The sequence below is a fragment of the Giraffa tippelskirchi genome, chromosome 6 (genome assembly GCF_054371585.1).
Source record: "Giraffa tippelskirchi isolate mGirTip1 chromosome 6, T2T-mGirTip1v1.2.pri, whole genome shotgun sequence".
Classification (NCBI taxonomy): Eukaryota; Metazoa; Chordata; class Mammalia; order Artiodactyla; family Giraffidae; genus Giraffa; species Giraffa tippelskirchi.
Genome location: NC_137280.1, coordinates 30,243,325 through 30,269,187, shown reverse-complemented (window position 1 = coordinate 30,269,187; position 25,863 = coordinate 30,243,325). Strand labels below are relative to the sequence as shown.

Below are 25,863 nucleotides of genomic sequence, written 5' to 3'. Positions count from 1 at the left end.
GTTTGCCATGGTAAATTTAGACATTGTCTAAAGTGAAACACTGTCATCTTCGATTAAGGACTGTGGGAGTCCTTTGTAATTTATTATCTTAATGTACAGTAAATGTTGAGTCGTTGGTGTGCTCATGCACATTTTCTCAAACTGTAATATTGGAAGTAAGTTTAAAGGTTGCCCCCAGGGAGGAAGCTGTTGACCAGAGAGGTTAAGTCATTCTAGCTGGGTCACACCCCTCTTTAAGTGGCAGAATGGACTTCTGTCTTGGTCCTGTACAGGAGTGTACAGCCATGTCTCTCAGTGTGCTAAAGGAATATTATTTGCATGTTAAGTAGAATCTTTTAAATGATTTTGAGATGCTTGAGACTTTTTCTCATGGAGTGATTTGGATATGAGCAGTGATCACACATGTCATTTTTGAGCAGCTGTGAAAGAAGGAGGAACGCAATTATGCCACGTGCTTAATCTGTTACATCTGGTTGCTGGAAAATTTTTAAAAATTCCCCTGATTGTTAAAAAAGGAAATTTCTCCCCCTTTGGACCAGTTCTGTCAAAACTCTTTCAAACCATGAATTTTGACTGCTGGGTGCTGGCACTCAGTTGAGCTTCCTGGTGTGGTGTACCCAGAGAAGAGTTTTATATAAAATGCCCTTTGAAGGCTGTGGTTGCCCTAGCACTATATACAATTTCTAAACTTTGGATAGGAAACCAAGATTTTTATGGTGGAATTATATTATTTTAGTCCTTGACTATCCCCATGACCAGCTCACCAGAGCAGCCGAGTCTTTGCTATGAGACAGAGCCTTCATCAAATAAGGTTCATGAAGCTTTTCTTCATTTTATTTGTTATAGATTGGGGAACATTTTATTAAATTCCTTACCTTAGTCCTCCTTCACCAAGATTTCAAGCCCAGCGATTTCATTTTACTTTCAGTCTAACTGCATACTTGGGCTTTAAACATGAACAATTTTGTGTGGTCATTTGGCACTTTTATTTTACCCAAAAGGTAGATTTCATCTTTGCAGCCTCATTGCTGTAGGAACTGAACAGAGGATTTCCTTGGAGGGCGCCTGTATTGAGTAATCTCTGAGCAATTGCCTCTGGTTTTGACAGCAACCCTTAGCTTTGTGACAAGAAATCCCCAGTGATTTGGATGCTTCTGCAGGATTTGAAGGAGGCAGTCGTAAAACCTCTAATTGAAAGTCATCTTTTTAGTCTTTTGTTTAAAAGTATATATTATTAAATCCTTTGAATTTGTTATAGTACTTTTATTACTTACCTTCATCCTATACTTTGGCCAAAAATGTTTAGCATAATGAGCCTCTCAGAGAGTGCCTATTGACTAATGAAGAGTGAATTTCTTTGGCTCTGATTATTCAAGTGATTTCATAATAAGCAGAAGCACTATTGTATTTTTTGATGTAGAATACCTGGCAGTGTCGCCTCCACCCGCCTACAGAGAACACTGAATTAATGATACTTTTAAAGTAACATCCATGTCTTCTCTGCCAGGTCACTTCAGGTGGAACATTCATTGGCATTGGCCGGAAGACACCAGATTGCCAAGGAAACACCAAGTATTTCCGCTGTAAATTCTGCAATTTCACTTACATGGGCAACTCATCGACAGAACTAGAACAACATTTTCTTCAGACTCACCCGAACAAAATAAAAACTTCTCTCCCCTCTTCTGAGGGTGCAAAGCCTTCAGAGAAAAACTCTAACAAATCCATCCCAGCGGTCCGGTCTGGTGATGCTGGAGACCTGGGCAAATGGCAGGACAAGATCACAGTCAAGGCGGGAGATGACACACCCGTTGGTTACTCAGTGCCCATCAAGCCCCTTGACTCGAGACAAAATGGTACAGAGGCCACCAGTTACTACTGGTGTAAGTTTTGTAGCTTCAGCTGTGAGTCCTCGAGCTCACTGAAGCTGCTAGAACATTACGGCAAGCAGCATGGCGGAGCGCAGTCAGGCGGCCTTAATCCAGAATTGAATGATAAGCTTTCCAGGGGCTCTGTCATTAATCAGAATGATCTAGCCAAAAGTGCAGAAGGGGAGCCAATGACTAAGGCAGACAAGGGCTCTAGTGGGGTGAAGAAGAAGGACTTCTCAAGCAAGGGAGCAGAGGATAATATGGTCACGAGCTATAACTGTCAGTTCTGTGACTTTCGATATTCCAAGAGCCATGGCCCCGACGTCATTGTGGTGGGGCCACTTCTCCGTCATTATCAACAGCTCCATAACATTCATAAGTGTACCATTAAACACTGTCCATTCTGTCCCAGAGGCCTTTGCAGCCCAGAAAAGCACCTTGGAGAAATTACTTATCCATTCGCTTGTAGAAAAAGTAATTGTTCCCACTGTGCGCTCTTGCTTTTGCACTTGTCTCCTGGGGCGGCCGGAAGCTCGAGAGTCAAACACCAGTGCCACCAGTGCTCGTTCTCCACCCCCGACGTGGATGTGCTCCTCTTCCATTATGAGAGCATGCACGAGTCCCAGGCATCGGATGTCAAACAAGAAGGCAATCACCTGCAAGGATCAGACGGGCAGCCGGCTGTCAAGGAAAGCAAAGAACACTCATGTACCAAATGTGATTTCATTACCCAGGTGGAAGAAGAGATTTCCCGACACTACAGGTAAGCCATGGGTCGGGGGGATGACGTAGTCAGGAGAAAATGATAGAAATTATCCAGAGGGCTGACCCAAGAAGTGTAGGGCGTGATTGTGGTGACCTGGGGGTTACAGAACAAGATTATGTTCTATAAGATCATAGAACTGCAGATTTCATATTGCTAGGCATGATAACCCTAGATTTTAATTGGGTCACTTATTTCAGACTGTTTAGACTTATGTTTCATACCTGTTTTATACCAGCTACCGAGTATATTTTAAAATTCACAATGATGCTGATAATGCTGATGGGTTTACCACAATTTGTTTATTTGCCCTTGCTAAGTGTGACCCCATATCCCATGATTTTTCATGGAGCAGCTTCCAAATGAAAGATGCCACCGTAATAGGTTCTATTCTCTATTCCAGCTGGGAAACAATTCACTTGAGAACATATTGCTTGTTTTGCTTTTCAAATGAAATCAGACATTCTTCTAGCTTAAAAAAAATTAAGCAACATCCTTGTTTTGCATACAGACGGTAATCTGAAGGTGAGAATTGGGTTTCTCTACACTCTGAATGAGTAAAGCTGCTTAAGTGTTTTGGATTCTTAAATAGATGTAGGGTGTATTAATGTTTCCCTTCTCCTTTCATCCTATTCTCATTGTAGACATTAACTTTTCCAATTAATCTTTCATACTTTCTAGAGATGATTCATGTCTTTATTTAATTTATGTAGTCATTCCTTACCTAACTTACTCCAAAAATATACATAAGCCAAGGCATTGATTATAAAAGGGAAAAGAAGATAAACATAGATGGTGCACTTATGGAACTTATGGTTTAGTAGGGAAGATCTTAGCAGCTCATTGTAAGAGTGAAGAGTTTCAGAAAAGATGAAGTGGAGACCACTGCATTTGGATATAGTGACAATATAGCCCAATATGGTAAAGGAGGAAATGTCTCCTCTAGGAAGGGGCATTTAAACTGAGACTGGGTTATAAGTAGGAATTAGTTCCACAAAATCTTTGTAGTATAGTGCATTCAGATATTACTTCCCAAGTATTGGGTATTTTCTTGTTATTGTGCTTCTAAGCATCAAAGTAAAGAGCTTTATTTACTATTTCCAAGTGCCTTTCCATATGCAGATTCAATATCCTAGTTAAAAAAATCTAGTTATTTAAAGGTTCACATACAGAGATTTTGAATAGTTCCTCCTATTCTTTTATAAGTTGTGTGTTCATACTGGTATGTGTATGTTTTCTCAGTCACCAGTAATGAAGCAGTTTATGTCCAACAATAGGCTAATAATGTTAGATGTTAATTTGAAGGGCATCCTAATGTTCACAGTGAATCTAAATGTTCAGAAAACACTTCCTTGAGATTTACACTGTTTAATTTATAAGGTCAGCCCTGAGAAAGACATAGTCCTGCAATCAAATATGTGTTCACACTTGCAGTGAGTGTTTTTGGCTCTTTTGATGTTAGCTGCATGCTAATTTATTTCTGGGGCAGGCAGACGTTAGCTTTCTTCCCAGCCCTGTTAGTATACTTACTGTGCATATACATTTCTTAAGCGATATAAAAATTAGATAACTCATTCTTTTTTTTGAAGGAGGAGGCTTTTTTAAATCATGAAGATATTGGCTAATATACACACAAACACACACACAGATATGTGTAGATACCTGATCCCTTGAATGAGTGACTTTTTTTGAGGAAGGTGAGGCCACTGCTTGAAAACTTGGCTGGAAAAATAGAGATTCCATGTTTTGGTTAAACAGACAAAAATCTCCTAAGAAATAAAATATGAATAAAAATATTATTGAATAATCTGAGTTTAGTTAATATTCAGTAATGAAAGTGAGCTCCAGAGACTAGTCTCTGTTTTGTTCACTGTTGTCTCTGCATGATTTAGCGTGGTGCCCGGAGGAGTGATAGGTACTCACTGAGTATTTAAATAGATGAAATCCCAGTGAGATTTTGCCTTCACAGTTGTTATGAATAAGTCAAAATCTCCATAGTGAGTTTTAGTTTAATCTTTGATTATTGAATGGTCTTGGAACCCTTCTGAGGACTCACAAAATAATACTATATTTTGAATGTAAATCAACCTCTCAGCATTTTATTAGATTAAAACAAAATTAGCACCCCTTGTCTCTAAAACATTATAATACCCTTGCACTTATTCTTAAAACCTAATGTAGTTTGTGTGGTCCTAGGTCCTTTAGGGTGCTGAGTAGTTTATCTCTAATCAGAGTTCTTATAGAAATATTCTAAACTTGGAGACTTACAGTTTCAGGAGTCACAGCTCAGTAAGAAGTATAAAGAGAGAAAAAACAAACAAACAAAAAGAAGTATAAAGAAACTCTACTGAAAGTTGAACATTGGAGGCTCCAGGGATATAAAAGGAAGTAGTCACATGAATGTTGACAATGTTATCTGCTATCAAAGCACTTTCCCAAAATGCCAGTTTTGAAGATACTATAAGAGGAGACAAATTTACCACATCACAACAGTTTCTAGTTAAATTTATATTTATTCATATTATTCATGCTTGGAAACTTTTACCATAATTCTGTTATTACTGTGGAATATTCTAGACTTTTGAGTACTTTATATACAAGACTTACAATGTAGTAAAAAGATAGCATAAACGGAAAGCTGTACAATGTATGAAATGATGTAGCTATGAAATAACTATAGCTGAGAAGCAAGAGAGTTGATTTAAAGCTATCAGAGAAAAACCTCAAAGAGGATTTCATCCCATGGGCCTTTTCCCAAAAAACCAGGTTTAACTTGAGTTGAACTGCCAACATTATCCAGTTAGTAAGTAAAATTTGTCCTTTCTTTATGTTTTATATTTACTTATGATCTCCCATACTTCATATCATGACAAAGTTGTTATGTTCCACTCTTTGGATTTGTTTCTCCTACTCCATTTCTTTTATTATATATTATTTCATTAACCACCCTGCCCATTCTCTAATTGCCTTATTTTCTTCTTCAGAATTTTCAGTGTTATAATTTAATGCTTCTGGTGAATAGGAGGAATATATCCTTACAAAGCAACTATACCAGATAAAACATACTTCTTAGTGACATGTTAGACTTCCATGAATTAGGAGAATTTTCTGAAATTTTTCTTTTCTCTCCTTCACCAAAAGGGAGCTAAACCCAGTCTGGGGAGAGCAAGCCTGCATTGCAAGTTTGTACAGAGGACAAATACTGACATTGATATTGCAGTCATATTGAGACTAAGCCTGTGATCACTGGCAGAGAGAGGGTGTTGAATTCAAGGGTTTCACTGTAAGCTGGTATCATGAAAGTGACTAACGTGATTCCATATTACTACCTTTTTCTTGAGTTTTGTCAGAGGTAAACACAGATTTGTCTCTAGCAAGATACTCCAGTTTTCACCTCCACGTTTTGGATGGCCTAAGATAAACCTCATATGATCTCCCCATTACAACAGTTCACTATATGGGCAAGGCTATAAATCGCTACATGTGAAATCTGTAGAAAATGCAAATAATAGCTTTAGATACCCAGAAACTTCCAATCAACAGTTTTCATTGAGAAAATGATAATTAATGAATGTTTAAATAAATGAAAATTACACTTATAAGTTGATCAAGCTACAAGAAACTATAAATAGCCAGGAATATTAAAAAAAAGAAACAAAAGCATTTTTGAATGAACAATATAATTACTGAAGTTTAAATCAGATGGATAGAAGTAACAGATCGGCAAATGAATGAAAGCAAATGAGTTAATCAAAAGTTAACTCTGGAGGTATTAGCCAGAATACTTTAAGGGAGGGGAAAGGGATGGAAAATATCAATGGTGGTTATTCAGATATGAAAATACAGGATGTTCTAACATGAATCTTAATTAGAGTCCCAGAAGAAAATAACATTGAATAGAAGATAGGCAATCAATATTTGTGGAGATAATGGCAGAAGAGTTTTTAACACTGATGAAACTCATAAATACAGGTACAAAGAAGGATACCTTATACTAAGTAGATATGTAGATCTTTCTTGACTTTTGATGGGTTTTGTTGTTGTTCAGTCGCTAAATTGTGTCTGACACTTTGCAACCTCACCGACTCTAGCCCACCAGGCTCCTCTGCACATGGGATTTCCCATGCAAGAATACTAGAGTGGGTTGCCATTTCCTTCTCCTGGGGATCTTCCTAACCCAGGGTTTGAACCTGCGTCTCCTACATTGGCAGGTGGATTCTTTACCACTGAACCACCTGGGAAGCCCAGTACAAAGCCTGTTTTATAATGAAATGATGAATACTTTATGTAATTCATTGACTGTTGTATTGAAAGTGAAAAACAGAATGGTTGGGTACAGAATGGTTGTAACTTTATTGGTTATTTCTTCTCATGGTCACATGGATGACTGGGAGCTGGGGCACCCTGCTGAGTCCAGCACCATGAGAGAGTATTGTATCACATATCCTGTGCATCATCACCCCAGGAAAAGATCCCAATTAAAAATGCAAAGTACAGTTTATACTGAATGCATATGGCTTTTGCAGCATCCTAAAAGGTTGAAAGATTGTAAGTCAAGTCATCGTAAGTGGAGGACTGCTGCTGCTGCTGCTACTAAGTCGCTTTAGTCATGTCTGACCCTGTGCGACTCCATAGACGGCAGCCCACCAGGCTCCCCCGTCCCTGGGGTTCTCCAGGCAAGAACACTGGAGTGGGTTGCCATTTCCTTCTCCAATGCATGAAAGTGAAAAGGGAAAGTGAAGTCACTCAGTCGTGTCCGACTCTTCGCGGCCCCATGGACTGCAGCCCGCCAGGCTCCTCTGTCCGTGGGATTTTCCAGGCAAGAGTACTGGAGTGGGGTGCCATCGCCTTCTCCGAAGTGGAGGACAATCTGTATACAAATAAGTTCAGTCATAGACTGTTGTAGTAAAAATTATAACGCCAAGGCAGAGAGATTCCTTAGAGCAGTTAAAGAGAAACAACAGCTCAACTATTCAGAAAACAGTTTTTGGTTAATAGCAGATTTTTATCAGCAATAGTGGAAACCAGAAGAGAGAATACTCTTCACAGTTTTGAAGGGGGAAAAAAAAGGTCTACCTAGTGTTGTTTACTTGTCAAAACTATCTTCCAAAACTAAGAGAAAAGACATTTTCACATAAACAAAGACCAGGGAACTATGAATAATTATATTTAACAACCATAGCATGCCTAATTTAGGCAGTCATAAAGGGATGGACTGAGATATTGGGCAACACTATTATGTTAATTTGCAGGGAGATTGATCAGAAGTAGGGTGTTCTAAGGTGCTTGAATTTTCTGGAGTTAGTCAGAATTTTGTTATGCATATTTTAATAGTTTTAGGGATAACTAGTGAAAGAGTGGGCTTTCCTGGTGGCTCAGAGGTAAAGAATCTGCCTCCCAATGCAGGCTATGTGGGTTTGATCCCTGCGTGGGGAAGATCCTTTGGAGAAGAAAATGGCAACCTGCTCAAGTATTCTTGCCTGGAGAATTCCATGGACAGAGGAGCCTGGTGGGCTACAGTTCATGGTGTCATATAATAGTTGGACAGGACTTAACAACTAAATAACAGCAACAAAGGAAAGAGTAGGAGATGAGTACATGACTTCCAAAGCTCTAGAGGAGGAAAATGGACAACAAAATAAAGAACACCCATCAAATTCAATCTTGTTTTAATGGCAAAAGAGGATACATGGGGAAAAGTGGACAAATAGAATTTTTTTTAAAAGATGGTAAAAATAAAAGTCCATATATCAAAAATCTTGAACCTAGGGGATTAAACTTTCCACTTAAAAATATTATCAGACATATTAAAAAAGGAGAAGCTAAAGCTCTGTATAGGTTACACACTCAAAGCATAAGGCTGAGAGTTTGAAAGAACAAAATATACTAAGTTATAAGAGCAAATACAACCAAATAAAACTTGAGGTAGCTTTATTAATCTCATACAGTTTAGACTCTTAAAAACCGTATGTGGGACAAGTCATTACCAATGAGAAGAGGTTCAGTTCATCAGCAAGATATATTAATTACTGATATGTAAAACATGAATATAAAAATGTATATGTAAAGCAAAAATTAATCAAGAACTACAGAGAAAATATGACAAGCCACAATCACAGTAGCACATTTTAGGAAACATCTCTTATTAAAGGTGAACATAAAAAGAAAATTTCAAAATGTAAAATATTTGAGCAACAAATTAAGAAACTTTATTTATGTATTTACTTATTTTGGCCACACTCTGAGGCTTCTAGGATCTCAGTTCCCTGAACAGGGTTGAACCCAGGCCATGGTAGTGAAAGGCCAGAATCCTAACCACTAGGCTACCAGGGAACTCCCTATTTTTTTTTTCTTAAACTTGATTTACTTAAAATATGTAATTTCTATACCCAGCAATTAGAGAATGCCTGTGCTTTTCAAGAAGATATAAAATACTTATAAAACTTGTCACATACTAAGCCAAAAAGAAATCAGATTTCAGAAAACTAATATAACAAACATACCCTTCTATTCAGTGTAATTAAATTAGACCTTCATAGCAGGAAGATAAGGATAGATGACATCACACAAGGCAAGTATTAACCGAAGTAAAAAATGAGGTCATTTTATTTATTTCAGAAAACATAGATGTTAAGACGAAGAATATATAACAGGTAAAAAAATGGATAAAGTGGATAAAATTTGCCAGTACTTACGAAGCACAGGCTGGAATCAAGATTGCTGGGAGAAATATCAATAACTTCAGATATGCATGGGATACCACCCTTATGACAGAAAGCGAAGAGGAACTGAAGAGCGTCTTGATGAAAGTGAAAGAGGAGACTGAAAAAGCTGACTTGAAACTCAACACTCGTAAAACTAAGATCATGGCATCTGGTCCCATCACTTCAAGGCAATGAAGTGGGGAAACAGTGGGGAAGATGGGGAAGAATAAAGATGGGGAAACAATGGAAACAGTGAGAAACTTAATTTTCTTAGGCTCAAAATCACCGTGGATGATGACTGCAGCCATGAAATTAAAAGATGCTTGCTCCTCGGAAGAAAAGCTGTGACCAACATAGACAGCATATTAAAAAGCAGAGACATTACTTTGCCAACAAAGGTCCGTCTAGTCAAAGCTATGATTTTTCCATTAGTCACGTATGGATGTGAGAGTTGTACCATAAAGAAAGCTGAGCGCCAAAGAATTGATGCTTTTGAACTGTGGTGTTGGAGAAGACTCTCGAGAGTCCCTTGGACTGCAAGGAGATCCAATCAATCCACCCTAAAGGAGATCAGTCCTGGGTGTTCATTGGAAGGACTGGTGTTGAAGCTGAAACTCCAATACTTTGGCCACCTGATGTGAAGAACTGACTCACTGGAAAAGACCCTGATGCTGGGAAAGATTGAAGGCAGGAGGAGAAGAGGATGATAGACAATGAGGTGATTGGATGGCATCACTGACTCAATGGACATGAGTTTGAGCAAGCTCCAGGAGTTGGTGATGGACAGGGAAGCCTGGCGTGCTGCAGTCCATGGGTTCACAACGAGTCAGACACGACTGAGCGACTGAACTGAACTGACGACTTTATAAAGTGAATTTATCAAATTCTGGCAATATCAGATGCTCATATTCCCAAAGATCACATCATTTCAACCCTCAGAAGGAAACTTCTTGTTTGGGACCACTAGTAAACAAGTGAAAAAAATGTTCAAAGTAGTATTTTTTCAAAGAGCAGAACAACCAAAACAAAAATAATAAACCGAAACAAACAAGAAAAGACCTCATAATTCATAAGAGATTAGTTACATGACTTGTAGATTTTTCATACATGGAATATTATGCAACAGGGAATTTGAATAAATGACGGCTGAGTACAACGTGTATGTCTTTATAACTTTGACTGACTAAAAACAAATCAAAGGCAACTATTTGTAGCTTCACACCATTACAGAGTTCAAAAAACAGTAAAACAAAACTATATATATATATTTACTTATGTTTACACTGTATATGTTCATTACATTTATATACATACATTGAATTGCACCATAAATATTATTTTTCCTCCATAAATATTATTTTTCCTCTTTTTGTATATATATGTGTACATAGACTCTGTGTCACTCTGAATCTTTCTATATGTGAAGAATATATATATATATATCAATCTACGATTATGTTCCAGTTTTCAGTTTTTGCCAAACCTGTTTATAAATGTGTATATGATGTGTGTGTACACATGTGTGACTAACTTTACACAATAACATTTTAAAATAAAAATGAGGCATCAATTCTCATCATACACATATACAACAAAACAGTTGAATATACATTTAACTTCGCTTATCACTAAGGAACTACTTGAAAATCAATGATATTGTCATTATCTATCTACCTCACTAGAATGTGGAAGAATGTACATATTTTTTGATAGTGTATGTGATGACGAGCATCTATGTGTTCAGAGTTAAAGTTTTTTAAGCAGTGAATATTTTACGCCTATATATCTCAGGCTGAAGGAAATAGCATTAGATGCAGTAGCTGATTAAATTAATGTAGCTACTGTACAGTTTCTATCTTAAAAGAGCTCTGAGAAGGAGCATGAACTGTGTGCCCTGCTAGTTCTGAAGAATAGATTTTATGATAAGCACATAATTATCAACACATCTGAAAAAGCTAAGTACACAGTGCATTAGTACAGTTTCCAAAAGGGTGAGTACCATGATAGTAACATCTACATTTGTGTCTTTTATGTGTCATGTTCTTTTGAACAGTACATAATAAATCAGTTGCCTGTAAAACTTTAAAATATAATTCAAGTTGAAAATTCCCATTGTGGCAGAAAAAGTTACCCAGGATGATATAGTTCATTAAGAAAATAACCCACAATTGTATTACCTTTATTTGGACACATAACTTATTAGAAATTTCAAATTTGATAGTCCTGAAGACTTTATACAAGAACAATTATTGAGTCTTGGAATAAGATAAGTGTTAATCATGATTTTCATTTCATATTATGTAAATTATATATATTATATAATTTATTTCCCACATCTTGTTTACTGTCTATTTCATGGAAAGATTTATCTTTCTATTTCAAACATTTGATAGGGACATCTTATTTTTGAAAATGAATCATAAATTGAGATTTTTTTTCAGATATGACATTAGTTGTGTTTTCTCCTACCACGTGAAGGTAAAATCACCCGACACTCTTCTAAAAAAAGGTCCAATTACTCCAAATGAGTAAATACTCATCAGATCATTTCAATTAAGAAATATAGGATGAGCAGGTTGAATGGAATCTTACTCATTCAGAATTTCAGTTTTCATTAGATTATATATTGTGTACTGCCCTTTGCACTTGACTAAGGCTGAATAGTCAATTTTCAACATTTAAAAGTTGATTGAACTGGTTATCCACCTACACATCTGTAATTCCTTTTCTTTTTGTCCCTCAAATACTCTCTGCACATGCTTTTCATTCCAATGTTCAGCAGTGCTGGTTACCTCAAGTGCCACACCTGTGGACTTAAGCCACAAAATATGACTAATTTTATTAGTTGTCACATCTACTGAACTGTAGATCAGTAAATCACTTCATTTACTCCTCTTTTGTGACAACTTATTTGTCGGTATTTACCTAATTACCAAAAAATACCTTGAAGTCTTAATGGATTAGTATTTATACTTTATTCATTTACTTTGATGTTCATTTAGTCATTGAGGCAGAAAAACTGTGCTTAAAACTACTGAAAGTGAAAGACAGGTTACTGGATAAAGGAGAACTTTTTAAGTGATGGCAAAAATAAAGGAGAAAGGAGAAAAACAAAGTACTGCTTAGAGCTGACTCCACAAATACTGTGAGCTGTTCATTATGAAAATTGAAATATACAGATATTATCAGAGTAGAGCAAAAGAGTAGCCTCTTAGCTGATTTTTCTAGAATTTCGAAAACCTCAGTTCTTTATGAATTATGAAAATAATTTTTAATCTCACTAATGAATGAAGCAATTCTGCTAGAATAAAAGGCACTGAAATATGAATGGATCTGAAATAAATGCTTTTTACAACACATGAAAACTCTGTCAAGTCGGATAAGGAAAAGTCATTTTTTTCTCAAAGAAATTTAAGTCACTTGAATCAAGTACGATTTGATTTTTTAATGCAGCTTGATCCAGTTTTCTCTGGAGGCAAAAGATGATTATCTCTTTTCTCAAAGTTGATTGTCTTCATTGTCTTTGCATTGGACAAATTGAGATTTAATGAAAGTATATCGGAAAAATTGCATGGGACATATTTACACTAAAATATTTGCATATTTTCTGAAATTCACATTTAACTGGGCATTCTGTGTTTTACCTGACAGCCATGGCAGGGTAATCTACAGAATGACATCTTTTTTCTTCAGGTAGCATGAAGAGAATGTTTGCTATCCAGATGGCAGCAGAGTATAGAATTTAAATGAATGCAAATATATTTGCAGTGTCCTTTAAATTAGTTTTGCTTAATGTAGCGATTGATAGAAGTTCTAGAAGTTTTAAAATAATACTTTATTCAATGGGCCACTCAAAATATGCCATCTGCAAAATGTCTATGTACTTCTTAATATTTCTCTGCTGTGTTATGACTCTATATATGAAGTCTAGGGTTCCCTGGACTGTGGTGGTTCATTCCTTTGTTTATTAAATAAGATATTTATTGATGCTCTGGATGTTCTGGGTGGGGTGGAAGGATGCGTGGGCTTTGATCTTGATTTTCAGGCAATTACGATATATCTGTAAAGTAAGACCCACATGGTTATTTTTTAAATGGGAGCTTTTTAAGTGATGAAATAAATCTTTGTATGCCATCACTTAAGTCAAAGGCCATTTTAATAAAAAGCAATGTGAAAAAAAATCTTCAGAGGACGACAAAGTTTCATTGTAGCTCAGAAGATGGTAGGTTTACTCTTGGGTTGAGTCATTTGGGAAGTTTTTATGGATGAGAAGGTAGTTAAGTTGTATCTTGAGAAATGAAGGGAAAATTCTCTGAACCTTTTAGAGGTTTTTATATTAACGCTGATAAAATGAAATGCATGTAGGAGGTTAGAGCGGAGTCCAAACTAATGTAGTTTGTCAATGACTAAACTTACTCTTTAGTATTGTTTTTTATACTAGGGATTAAAAAAATCTTTTTATTTTGCGGGGGACACAGCAGTATGTTGAAGGTCTTTTCAGTTATTGTTGAGAGAGTGACACAAGTCAGAGAATATGCCCAAATCTTTCAGGAACTAGTTCCTGAATAAGCTAGTAACATTGCTTCTACCATCTACCACGTACATACAAGAGTAACTGTGGACATGAGCTAAAGCGCTGTATTATGCCCTCCATATTCTTTTATGAATTGGCTTGTCTGTACTTCACATTCTTATTTTATGAAGTAGGGATGGAAATAGATACTTTGTGTGATTGTTGTTGGGTAATGTATATAAATGGCCTAGCACTAAAGAACACTGAAAGATGAGCCCCAAACAGTGAAATAAAGAAGATGAATTACTGTTTGGGGATTATGCTTGACAATGTCATGTTTATAGTTTGAGCTTATAAAGCTGTTAGGGTTGACTCTCAGAGGTGGGAGTATGTGCTTTAAGAGGGAAAATGATGCTGCTCATCATAAAGAATTCATTTGGGAATGTTCTTCTATCAAATACTGAGTATGTATACTGCGAGCTCATTCCAGTCTAAGACTCATCTTGACTTATTTCTGACCACAGTTTCATGACTTCTGCTATGTAAGGCATGGCGGGAACCAACAGCGTCAGCATCATCTGGGATTTTGTAAGAAACAGAGACTATTGGGTTCCACCCCAGGCTCCCGAAATCAAAACCTGAATTATAATGAGATTCCCAGGTGATTTTTCTGAATGTTTAAGCACTAAAGAATACTGGGCCTAAGAATAACTGCTCAGATGTTAGCATAGGTGATTGAAAAGTTCATGTAGCAACTTTTGAAAATAATGTTGTTTTTTTACTTTATTTCCTATCATTTATTTGATGAATATCATACAGAGAAAGCAGTCCTTCAGTTCTCTAGAGTATTATGCAGCAAATGCCTTTTCTGCTTCACCTAGTGGTTTCCAATGGCCTGAAAGATGGAGTGCTTTAGCAGTTACTGCTTAATTGTCAAGCTTTGCTCTCTTTTCATTAATAGTAGTCACATTCAATATCTTATGATTCTAAATAACATGGAGAGTAAAGGCATTACCTGTGCTTTATTAGAGTCGGAGGATGGCTTGAGTCTGTTCATTCAGTTTAGAACCAGAGTGTATCTACTAATGTAGCTTGTGACTAGCTCTGCATGTGTGTCCCCTGAAGACTGCTAAAAATACAGATTCACAGGTTATGCCCAGAAATCTTCAGTTAGGCATCTGTGAGATGCTGGAGATGTGGATTCAATCCCTGGGTGGGTATGATCCCCTGGAGGAGGAAACAGCAACCCACTCCAGTATTCTTGCCTGGAAACTGCCATGGAGAGAAAATCCTGGTGGGCTGTAGTCAATGGGGTTGCAAAGAGTCAGATATAACTGAGCATAGAGCACAGAGGCTCTGGAATCTGTATAGCTAAGAAACTTCTTCAGTTGAAGCACTGCATGCATGCCATTTTGCAAAACATTGCTGTAGTTGGTCTCACTTCTGTCCATTAGAAGAACTTTCCTTCCCCTCATGTTTTCATTTTTTATCCCCCGTGTTTTCATTGTCAATATTGCCAGTGATTTCATTAGTTTTTATATAAAGTTAAAAATTGAGGCAACTGAGGATAGAAAAATAGAACATCTGTCTGGGAGGTGGCAGTGAAGTCGCTCAGTATTGTCCAACTCTTTGCCACCCCATAAACTGTAGCCTACCAGGCACCTCCATCCATGGGATTTTCCAGGCAGGAGTACTAGAAGGTAGTAGCCCTGCATTCTTGAGTTGATGTAGATGAAATGGACAAGACACTGTTTCTCCATTTTGCTTATCTGTAAAATAGGCTTTATACATCAGTGGAATGTGAGATCACATATGGGTGAGTGCTTTGAAGTCTTCAAAAGAAAGGTGTGTGCGTTAAGCTTGTTATTGCCACCTTGCTTTAATATCCTTCCTGTTAATATGTTTTTCTTTTCAACGTAAAACCCAGTTCTCACTGAGCACTTATCTCTGCAGTTTCTGTCTTCTTCCTGCTTTATTATACAGTTGCATTCGGACAGTCCTCCAGTCCCTGACTTGGTTTTACCTTGATCATTCAGAATAGGAACTCCTCTGTGGGCATATCAGAACAGCTCTTGCTGAGACCTGTAAGAAATCAGAGCGTTGTCTGTTGGGGCAGGAACTTGGAACTAGGAAGCCTAGAAGTCCCAGACATTTGTATCAGTGTGATACTTTGTGATGAATTCATTGCCTAGATGAGACACACCCAGAACTCCTTGTATATTTAGGAGGACATGTCAGTCAAATACTGGATAAAGGTTAGGTGCATTCATCTTTATTTGGTGAAGGAATAGGTTGGTTCAAGGACGTTTCTAGATTGCAGTGTAGATATTGATGGCACATAATCTTAGTTACTGAGATATATTACTAGATATAGTGTGGTTTTAAACCACCTTACTGAATACACTCACAATGCATCCCCACCTCTGAAGATTGTAATAAAGCACAGGTAATGCCCTTTCTATCTTTGTTATTCAGAATTTTAAGGTTACGGGTAATAGTACTCATACTATTATTGAAAAATGAGTAAGACTTGACAAATAAGTAAAATGCTAAACTGCCTCATCTTTGAGGCATTGAATACCAGTAGGTGAAGCTGAAAAGGCATAAAATACATTCAACCTGGTAATGTCTTAAAACAAAGAATCTTCTAGGAAAATAAACATAGGTTTACGAGTGATGTCTATCATGGATGGATTTCATCACAGACTTTAAGCAGAGACTCCACCATGTCAGGGAAACCATCAGCATGCTTGTCAGAGTGGGTAGTGAGCTCATTAGAATTGTCTTGGGATGTAGGTCAATCAGAGCTTGGCAATGTGCTTCCTGATGGTGGGTTTTGTTTATGTTTAATTTTCTGGATTGAATAGATCATGTGGTATATCTTCAGTAGGGTATTTCCTGGGTATATTTTGACCCTTAACCATTCTGATAATTCATTTTTATCTGTCTGATCAAGCTTTGTAAAGCTAAGCTAATAATTTGGGGATACAATTTGAGTTTAGCAGTTTATATTCCATTGGATGATAATCAGATGTAGTTAGTGGTAGGAAGGTTCTCTGAATGAGGTTCCCAGGTGTTCTAAGTCCTAGATTTTGAGTCTTGCCTATTGTCCTTTGTGATCTTAATTCTGTTTCAGGTTTTCTGGCTTTGATTTTGGTGGCAAGATTCATCTGTATATTTTCTCCTTAAGAGCTGGCTTTTTTCGCTTGAGAATAATTTATCTTAATATTATATTTTTATGGTCAATTCATGATCAAATTATTTATCATTTATTGTATATCTTCTTGTTTTACTTTTGCTACTTAATGAAGAAAAATAAGAGAAAAAAAGATTGAAAACAGCCTCCTTAGAAAGTAAAACTTTATCCTTATTTATTCAACCAAATGTAAACTCTTAATGATAAGAAGACAATCATGTATTGAGTTAAGTGCTCTCAACAAATATTGGCTGAGGTTTTGTTACATGTCTTAATACCTTTGAGTTTTGCTTCCTTAAAGTGAGAATGTTGTTTTGGGTTCTCAGCCATCAGACTGGTCTCGGAATGAAGTCATCCAATACGGAAACTATTAAAGTCCCAAAGCTATTAGAGCACACATTTAACTAAGCTACCCCTCTGCTTTTAGCCTTACGTTTGCTTCCCTTTCTCTCTGAAGACACCTACCTCCTTGCCATGGTCCACAAAACTCTAGATGATCCTCAAGCTTGTTGATTATTAGCTTTCTCTTAATTATTCCTCTCAAACATCAGTGTCCTCTTTTAGTATCTCAGACTTGCTAGAATGTACTTCCCTTTCTCCTCCCTCCTTCTCCTCCAAGGATAGCTCTTTTCTATCATTTCTTTGATATGCTTCGTCAGAAAGGCCTTCCTGGCATCCTTAAGGAGCCCTTCCACTCCACTATCACCCCATCCATTTCATTCTTAGCATTTATCACTCTTTGTCCTCACATATTTATTTATAGTCTAATGTGAAGCTTGTCATTCCTGACTAGACTCTAAACACCAGGTGGACAAGGACTACGTGCCTTGTATTCCCCAGTGTGTACCCAGAGCCTAGCAGAGTAATACTGTGATGATTATCTACAGAATACATAGAGGAGTACCTATTTTGCCTTAGCGGTGAGCAATAGCTCTCAAAACTTATTTTGTTACTTTATTTCAAGTTGTAACTCCTAACATATTATATCAGTGGAGTAGCAAGTGTTTCACATGGTTGTTTAATTAGAGAGCCATACAGGGTTTTTACAGTTAAAGAATGTGTGCCTCATTCTATTCTGAGTTATTTGTGCACCTTTCCAGTATGCCTTTTAGGATACACTGCCTCTGTTCTTCTTTATTAAGCAAACATTTGTCTTCATTTAACAGTTACTGTTCTATCTTTAGCAGCAGTAGATGCTACAAAAGCCAACAATAAGGTCTCCTTGTTTTATGCCTTATAAAAAGAAAACACATACATAAACCCACATTCACACACTCTCCTTAAATGAATATATCTGTACAGCACCTATCATGCTGCTTGGCACCCAAGAGATACTCACTTGGTCAAATGTTCATAAGTCCTTACAGTTAAAAAAAACTTTGTGTTAAAAGTTTTTAGAGCTTCTGATATATCTTACTTACTAGATTATATAGGGTGCATGTTCAGTGGCTCAGTTGTGTCTGGCTTTTTGTATCCTGGACAGTAGCCCACCAGGCTCCTCTGTCCATGGGATTTTCCAGGCAAGAATACTGGGGTGGGTTGCCATTTTCTCCTCCAGAGGATTTTCCTGACCGAGAGGTCGAACCTGCATCTCCTGTATTGGCAGTTGGATTCTTTATCACTGAGCCTCCTCGGAAGCCCTAGCTTACATAGGGTAGTCAACTACATTTGGTTGATTCAGTGGATTTGAATTTATGATAGAAAAGAACATTGTAATCAGTTTGGTATAATTTATTTTAATTTATATAAAGGCTGTATAGAATACTTCAGCACTAGAAATGTATGTATATTTAGAGTGAAAAATATCTCAGTTTAGTTTAAATAAGCAGAAACAGAAAAGTCCATTGATGAAATCAGGTGTAAAAATTTATTAATTTCTTTTAAATAAGATAGAACTGATGATTATGCAGTCACGGTAAAATGAACAGAGCAGGTCCTTCAATAATAAAGCACATCAACCAGTTTTAATTGTGGCTTGGCTGGTGTGTGTACACAGAAGTGTGTCTGTGTGTTCATATCCCTGCTTTTGCTAATATAACAAACAAGAATATTGCATGCCTTACCTCGAACGAAGAGGCCAGTTTAGTATATGCCAGTTTCTGGGTGCTGAGAAGACTGTATTTCGTTCTGCCTATTACATTACAGGGGATAAAATTCAGGTGCTTGAAGACGATTTTTTTAAGGTCTCTGTGTGCTAGATTCGGAGTGACGGTTTTCTTCTCCTGCAGGAGAGCACACAGCTGCTACAAATGCCGTCAGTGCAGTTTTACAGCTGCCGAGACTCAGTCACTACTGGAGCACTTCAACACTGTTCACTGCCAGGAACAAGACAGCACTACAGCCAACGGCGAAGAGGACGGCCATGCCGTCTCCACCATCAAGGAGGAGCCCAAGATTGACCTCAAGGTCTACAGTCTGCTCAGTCCAGACTCTAAAATGGGAGAGCCCGTTGCTGAGAGTGTGGTGAAGAGGGAGAAACTCGAAGACAAAGATGGGCTCAAAGAAAAGGCTTGGGCTGAGAGTTCAAGCGATGACCTTCGCAGCGTGACTTGGAGAGGGGCGGATATCCTACGGGGCAGTCCCTCTTATACCCAAGCCAGCCTGGGCCTCCTGACCCCTGTGTCCGGCCCCCAGGAGCAGACGAAGACTCTGAGGGATAGCCCCAACGTCGAGGCTGCCCACCTGGCGCGCCCTATTTACGGCCTGGCTGTGGACACCAAGGGCTTCCTGCAGGGGGCGCCCGCGGGCGGAGAGAAGGCCGGCGCCCTCCCGCAGCAGTATCCCGCATCTGGAGAGAGCAAGTCCAAGGATGAATCCCAGTCCCTGTTACGGGTAGGAAGGTTTCATTTTCTTAAATAATCCTTTTTATCTTAAAGGGAAAACCGGGGGAGCCCACATTCTCCAGAGTTAGTATCATGCCTTTAACCAAATGCAACTAAATGATGCGCGTCAATCTGGGGGTTTCTAGGTAATCCGGCCGAAGTGGGAGGAAGCAGCTGCCGGGCGTTTGTGTGTACGCGACACACACTTAATCGCGTGGGGTAGAAGTCACTTGTTTGTCACTGCGCTCAGCTCTGATTGAATGTTTGTTAATCATTCCTAGTGGTTATGCAACACGGCGAGGCTGCTTTTGGAAAAGGGAGGCCCAGAAGCCCAGAAGGATACACATCTGTTACCTTAAAATGACAAAATAGCTTTGAAGTTTTGAAGTGGTGTGACACAGTTGATGGTTAATAAGGAATGTAGCGGAGATGTAAATCACTAAGAATGCAAAGCCCTTGGTGAGATGTGAATACAGAAAAGTGGTGTTTTTAAAACTCACACTGTAGTTATGTACACGTGCTTGTTGTGTTATTGCCAAAAGGAGGGGAAAAAATGAGATAGACCTAAATGTGAATGCTGTGAAGAGTATCCAAAGAAGAGAACCATGAATTATACATTATTGGGCTCTTGTAGGGAGAAAGACATAGTCCCATCTGGAAAAAAAAACAAAAGCTCTCTAAGATCTTTGCGCACTGTCTTCATGCTGTGTAGACTGTGACTTGTCAAGGAATATTTTAGATTTTGAAAATTCAGGAGCTCCCAGTTGAGTGATGCTTGCTTTTTGCCTAAGGCACCACCACTTCAGCATCTCACCTTGACTCTGAGAAAGTTTTGAGCTTTCAGGCTGATTTCAAAGCTTTGTTCCTGCGTGGAAGGTAGGATCAGAAACCAGATAACCTTTACAAAAGAGTTGGTTAGGAAATACAATTCAGCCAGCCCAGTGCTTTGACCTGGAAGTTAGAGACGACTGAGTTTTCTTTTAATGTATTCTGGGGTGAAAAATTACTCTTTCCAAGGATGCCTTGACTACTCTGCTCTCATTTCCTACAGAGTCTCTAAAGCCTGTCTGTGCCTCTCAAGTTTTCTCTAGTAGCATTGAGAAATGCCCCTTAGAGGAGCACATTAATTGTAAAAGCTGTTACCTTTCCTGTCTGCAGTCATGCCCTGAAGCTAAGGAAGGGCTTGCATGCAGACGAGGAGATGCCTCCTTGTGCACTGAGGGACAAAGAATCCTTCCTGCCTGCCGGGAAGGAGCAAGTTGATCCTAAGTAACTCTGGAAAGAAGAGAAATAGTTCCTGTGCTTTTCAAGTGGATGCTCAATTTAGGGAGCTTCTTTCTTATAATATGCATTTTATCATTGTACATGCTCATCATTTTCTTGGGGAGTTAGGACTCTTCTGGTCTCAAGTGTCTATAAGGCAGGAAGGACATGCCCTAGGAGTTTTAAATTTTACGTTGCATTTCGACAGCGTGGTGGAATTGAGGGCCTTACATATGTATCACTAGAGCTCCCATGCTCACCGCCCCCCGACTTAACAGTGTTTTTTCATCCATGACATCTTCATTTGCTATCAAATTATGTGACTCTTTTAGACTGTTCCTGGAATGTTACTTTTTCTGCCTCTGTTTGTATACACTTAAGAATTTGGAGTGAGCAGTAATTTATGAAGCAGTGCAGCCTAAAATCTGAGCAGGATAGTTCTATTCTTTAAGCAGCCAGAGGATGATAATACTTTTCTAAAAAAAATTGTTTTTCTCAATTCCTCCACTTCCTTAATTCCCTGATTTCAACTTTTTGTTGCATCATTTCAACTGTCTTTTCAGTTCCTCTGCATTAGCTGCTGAAGTAGGAAATCTTCAGTGAGAGGCTACTTAACTATGTTTTATAATGACTATCAGATTCTTCACTGTAGGGTTTGTGATACTTAAAGGCCATCATCTACTAAATTTTAAGAGCTGACCCCCAGAAATACACACACACACACACACACACACACACACACACACACACATATAAAATATATATATATTTTAAAGTGTCTTGGATCATTCTTCTATAATTTCAGTAAAATTTGAATCTTTAAAATTTACATTTTCATTGTACTTGACTTGTGCTTTTGAAAGTCATCCGTTTTATTGGACATTTGGGACAGGAAGTGTTAGATGATTTGATTTATTGTGAAATATTTAGTGTGTTACCTGAATTTAAAAGTTTTAATGTGCACATAAATTGCTGATTAACCTTTTAAGATGCTTGTGAGAATTAAGACGCAGAGCCCATTCTGATTGTGAATTTGACCAGAATTTTACTTTGGTGGTAAAAATTAGTGTCACTAAGTTACCATGACAAATACATACTTCTCAGTTCTTTTCTCTGCCATTAGTCAGAGGAAACCCAAAAGAATATCGCCATCATATTTACTAAGGCCAAAACAAAGTACTTTAATTGTGTAATTTTAGAAGTCCCATAAAATTTTATAAATACACAATTGAAATATGCAAACACAATTTAAATGTTTTAAATGAAAATACAGTGGTCTTTGTAAATATATATCTATAGAATGTTATTCATACTTGAATTTAAATAGTAGAATGGAACTTGAAATTAACTTACTGTTTGGCATGTTTGTTTCAAAATAGTAAGAGATTTAAGACATGGAAAATAGGTTTTAAAGTGATTTTTTAAATTAAGTAGTGTATCTGATATATCATTAATAGAACAAGTATATTTATAAATTTATATGTATATAAACTACATTTATTCATGTAGTTTCTAATACTAAAATAAAAACTTGACCATCATCTTTGACTATTGTGCAGAGTGGTATTGAGAATTAAGTATGGAAAATATTAATTAAAAATAGTTTAACACTATGCTGGTAAATAATGGAAACATTTTTTAACACATTATTAACTGGGGGGTTTTTGCAGAAACTAACGCCTGTGGCATTAACACGTCTCCCGGCAATAATGTGTTAAGAGTAAGCTGAATGGAGATAGGGTTATGTCACAAAGCATGTAATTATAATGTTGCTTGCAGAGTACTGGTCTTTCTGATACTTGTTTTCAACTGATTGTAGTTATGAAATTTTGCTGCACTCCAAGTGAGGAAGGAAATATAAGAATCACAGAGAAGAGCTCAAGTTTCAAAATATTCATTAGTTTTCTTCACTTCTTTTTTCTCTTTCCTTTTTTCATAGATCAGTGTTTGGCTTTTAATTTTATACTCAGTGGCTGCTCATATATGTATATTTTCACTTGGTGTATGTCTTTAGATTTCCCTTGTTACTAGTATGAAATTGATCTTGTTATAAAAATGTCTAAATGGTGTGTGTGAGCTGTGTTTATCATTGTGCTTTGTGTATGACAGGGAACACATTAACATAAGCTTCATCTTGTAAATTGTTTTATGAAAATAGGGCTTCTTTGTGGATTAACAGTATTTCTAGAAATCATTTTTTCCCTTTTATGAGTAGAAATACTAAACCCTGTAGATGCTTTGCTAGAAATAGTCCAAGTTTACAGGTAAACTTTAACTGTTCCTCTTTTAAAACTTCTAGATCTTATAAAACGTGAATAAGCTCCTGAAAATGTTTTGAATATGCAATATTGAAGTTAACATATTTAATACTGCCTTGCTGAAAGCAAAATTAATTGGTTTTGTATTCAAATAGATGTTCCCTTCTCATTTTAAACTAAACAGCCTAGTATAGTCATAACCCAGTGTAGTCAGGTGCTCTTTTCTGACCAGCATCTTGTAGAAATTTTATTTTCACAAGAGTGTTGTTTATTTGGTAGCTTTCTTATGCAGATGTAACTGTATTCATTTGATTATTTCCTGGTTGAGAAATTCTAGGTTTCATTCTTGTAATTAACATTTTAGATTGGACTGTATAACACAGAAAGCTTTGTCTTTTAGCTGATAACCACGTTAAAAGGAACCAAACAGCTGTCATTAAGTTTCACAAAGATTTTGCCAAAGTCAAATACATTAAAAAAATTTTTTTTTAAATAAAATGCAGACATATAAATATTTGGTTAGCAGATCTTTACTTTATGTAGTCAACTTCCCCATGTCGTGTCAGAATAGAATGTCACAGTCAGATAACTGATAGTCTCTCATTCTTCCATCAGTGCAAACGCCCTAGTTATCAGCCCACTTTGCTCTTGCACCTAGGCGAAAAATAAATCTCTTGTGATTGATTTTAGTTTGCAGCGTGCATTTATTTAGGGAAGTTTGTCCATTTTAGCATGTACATTTTGCACTGCTTGGTTTTGACAGAGATGTCTGGCCAGGGCTGTGGAGTTGAGTTTCAAGTTCTGGGTGTTGAGATCGAAGTTGAACCTTTGGCTCAAAGGAAGGGCCTCCCAGGATCCCGTTCATTTGTCTCCCAGAGAGGATCACGATGCCAGCCATCCTCCCAAGAGTGCTGCACAACTTAGTTAATTAATGTTTGTCAGGCTATTTGAGATTGTCAGATGCAGGGTTCTAGATAAGTGCAAAGGAGTATGATGATTTGTTCATTTTGTAAATGTGACACCAAGACAGTACAAAGCAGGTGTTATTTACCCCTTTCTTCAGTGGCGTTAAATTTATAGTTTAAAGATTGTTGATACCGGACAGTCCATTGAGATGCAAAAATGTTCTTTTGGGGACAGTCCATTGGCAGCCAAACAGACGTTTAAACAAGCGACATTGTTGAATGCCTCTACAACCATTGACAGAAGATCGCAGGAACTTCTTTTAAACTAAAGATGATCTTTAGTGAGAAGTCTGATGTTTGTTGTTTTGCTTCATGTTTAATGAAAATAGAAGCAGCTATCATTTAAGTACTGTTGTCTTAACATAGTGTTTAGGTACGTAAGTATTTTCCTGACTCCATTTGAATTGTTTACTTGCATATGTCAAATACCATAGAGAAGGTCTAAACCAGGACATACGGAGAGTATGCACTTCCCTGATCATTAGCTATGAAATAGTAGTTTTTAAGCCAAGTTGGTAAAGTTTCTTTTGAGGTAACTGTTGATATTTGTTTTGCCTAAGAATAAAATATTAAAAACCATTGACTCTATCCAGAGATGAACAATCCTTGTATATTGTAAGATTATGATTTGAAACAGTATGATTTAAATTCAAGAATATAACAGGTTTATTTTAAAAATAGCAATCATTCATCCACTTAGTTTTTGTTTAATAGTGAACATAATCATTTTGTTTTTATTAAAGAAAATCTAGGTAGCTTTTTTTCCCCTTTATTGGCTATTTATCTTTTATATTTAATATACCATATTTGACAATAGATCACTACTAAAATCAACTTGATACGTATATGTTTGACCAAAGGGATTTTCTGTTATTCTACTTTCTTTCTTTTAAGTCAGCTCCCCTGGGTCGAGTAGTTTTAAAACTGCATTTTTTTTTTCTCTTTTTTGTAACCTAGGCTTTTTGTGAAGTCTGGCATAGTTCTGCTGGCCCAGGTTTCTAAGGCAGGGGAAGCAGATGTATCTTTTAGTGAATTGGGCTGTAAGTTTGTAGTCGCTGTGAAATGGTATCCTTCAGCACAGTTATCTGTTAATTATTTCCTGTATAACTATCTTTTGCTTGGCTTCCTTTTTTTTTCACAGACGGCATGAGTCAGAAGATAACAGGGCCCAAAAAGGACCCTATTGTTGAATGTTCTTAGATGTTGGAAGTGAACAATATTCAGAAAGTGGCCCAAGTTTCAAGAGCACAGATGCAGAATGATTCAAAAGTGTGTCAGCCATGAGCTACACACAGCCTTGGAGTGAATCTTAATGTGCTTCTGGCAAAGTCCAGTCTGATGGATGGATGGATGGATTTCATAGAAGTGTTGATTACCTAAAATCCAGGAAAATTTTTTACCCTGGATTTCTGTGTGTTTTCTTATTTGCTTCCACCAAACAAAAAGTAAATATTGTTTCCATTATTATATTCTTTTACTCTCCTTTTCCTTTGATTCTGTTAGTAAAC

At 37.2% G+C, this 25,863-nt stretch overlaps 1 protein-coding gene across 6 annotated transcripts in view; it reads left to right on the top strand.

Annotated features, from left to right (window-relative positions):
* The window catches only part of TRPS1 (transcriptional repressor GATA binding 1), a 266,245-nt gene that overhangs the window by 64,917 nt on the left and 175,465 nt on the right, over nucleotides 1–25,863 (top strand). For all 6 annotated transcript variants that reach the window (XM_081505253.1, XM_081505250.1, XM_081505247.1 and 3 more), the window contains 2 exons: nucleotides 1,508–2,634; nucleotides 19,276–19,879. In XM_081505253.1, the coding sequence (XP_081361379.1) occupies nucleotides 1,508–2,634; nucleotides 19,276–19,879 (1,731 nt within the window). The remainder of the gene's footprint in view (nucleotides 1–1,507; nucleotides 2,635–19,275; nucleotides 19,880–25,863) is intronic.